Source organism: Seriola lalandi, unplaced genomic scaffold (genome assembly GCF_002814215.2).
Source record: "Seriola lalandi dorsalis isolate HSWRI2012SDOR001 ecotype SW California unplaced genomic scaffold, Sedor1 jcf7180002054961, whole genome shotgun sequence".
Lineage (NCBI taxonomy): Eukaryota > Metazoa > Chordata > Actinopteri > Carangiformes > Carangidae > Seriola > Seriola lalandi.
Window position 1 is genome coordinate 754,525 of NW_019525512.1, and position 1,221 is coordinate 755,745.

General features: G+C 52.2%; 1 protein-coding gene across 1 annotated transcript in view; it reads right to left on the reverse strand.

Moving 5' to 3' along the window:
* Nucleotides 1-490: 490 nt before the first annotated feature.
* Nucleotides 491-1,221, reverse strand: part of gata3 (GATA binding protein 3) — a 10,284-nt gene continuing 9,553 nt past the window's right edge. Inside the window, exon 6 of the mRNA XM_087170806.1 lies at nt 491-857. Coding sequence (XP_087026932.1) covers nt 564-857 — 294 coding nt within the window. The 3' untranslated portion in view covers nt 491-563. The remainder of the gene's footprint in view (nt 858-1,221) is intronic.

Genomic DNA, 1,221 nt, shown 5'->3' on the forward strand with positions numbered 1-1,221 from the left:
GAAGAGAGGCAGGTTTGGAAGTTTTAAGGGAGAGGGCGTCGAAAAAGTTCTGGTAAAGTCTGTTTTTGTGAATGTCTGTGTGTGGAAAAATGGCTTTTTGTACACAAATGGAGCTCCGGGTCATGTGATGAGCTGGGAGGACAGCCTCGATGTGGTCGTGGCGGCGGCTTTTGGGGGAGAAAATGTTCTTTCTCTCCCGGGTCGGAGGAAAAAAAAAAACCAAACTCTTTTTTTTCCCCCTGGAGGTCAGTGCGCCACAGTCAGGTCAAGTCTGCAAAGCATTCACATCGCAGAGGTACGCTTTGATTTTTATAAAAATAAGATACAACTGAGGGCAAAGGAGCCGAAAGCCTGTCGCTCTCGCACCGCGGCTCGCTCGGTGGTGAGACGGGGGGAGCGTAGGTCGGGCCGAGGAGCAGTCTGTTTGTCTTTTAGGATATGGAAGCAGGTCAGCAGAGGTACCGAGGGGCGGTGGTGGCGGTGATGATGGTGGTGGTGGTGGTGGTGGGTGGCGGTGGTGGTGGCGAGGCCGAGGGTTCAGGGGCGCTGCAGCACGGGGACGTCTAACCCATGGCTGTGACCATACTGGAAGGGTGGTGGGGGGCGAAGGGGAGGCTCGAGGAAGGGTGCATGGGTGTCGGGGTGGTCAGCATGTGGCTGGAGTGCGAGAAGGGAGGGAAGGACGACATGTGGCGGGACAGGGCAGCCGGGCTGAAGGAGCTGCTCTTGTCCATCAGGCTCTTGGAGAAGTCTTCCATGTTGTCTTGGGACTTTTTGCTCTTCTTGGACTTGCTGGACATCTTCCTGTTCCTGGTCTGGATGCCTTCCTTCTTCATGGTCAGAGGTCGGTTGATCTGCTCTCGAAAGGAGACAGAGAAGATGGCAGATTAGCACTTTGTCGCAGCAGATGCGGCTAGATAGACATCTTAAGCTGAGGCCATTTTACATTAAGCGACACAATAAGAGCGAGAGCTCAAGTGGCTGCTGTCGCCGCGGCTCAAAACAAATAAGAAAAATGCGGCGCACACTGAGCTCTTTAGTTTTCTTAGAAGCAGACTTTGGGGTTTTGGGGGAACATAATGATATGTAATGGAGTCCCATTACAAGGCAAATCTGACTGTCCCATCCTGAAACAGAAGATTGTTTATATATAGTGTGTGTGTGTGTGTGTGTGTGTGTGTGTGTGTGTGTGTCAGGGTGGATTTAAAATGTTGATTCCTT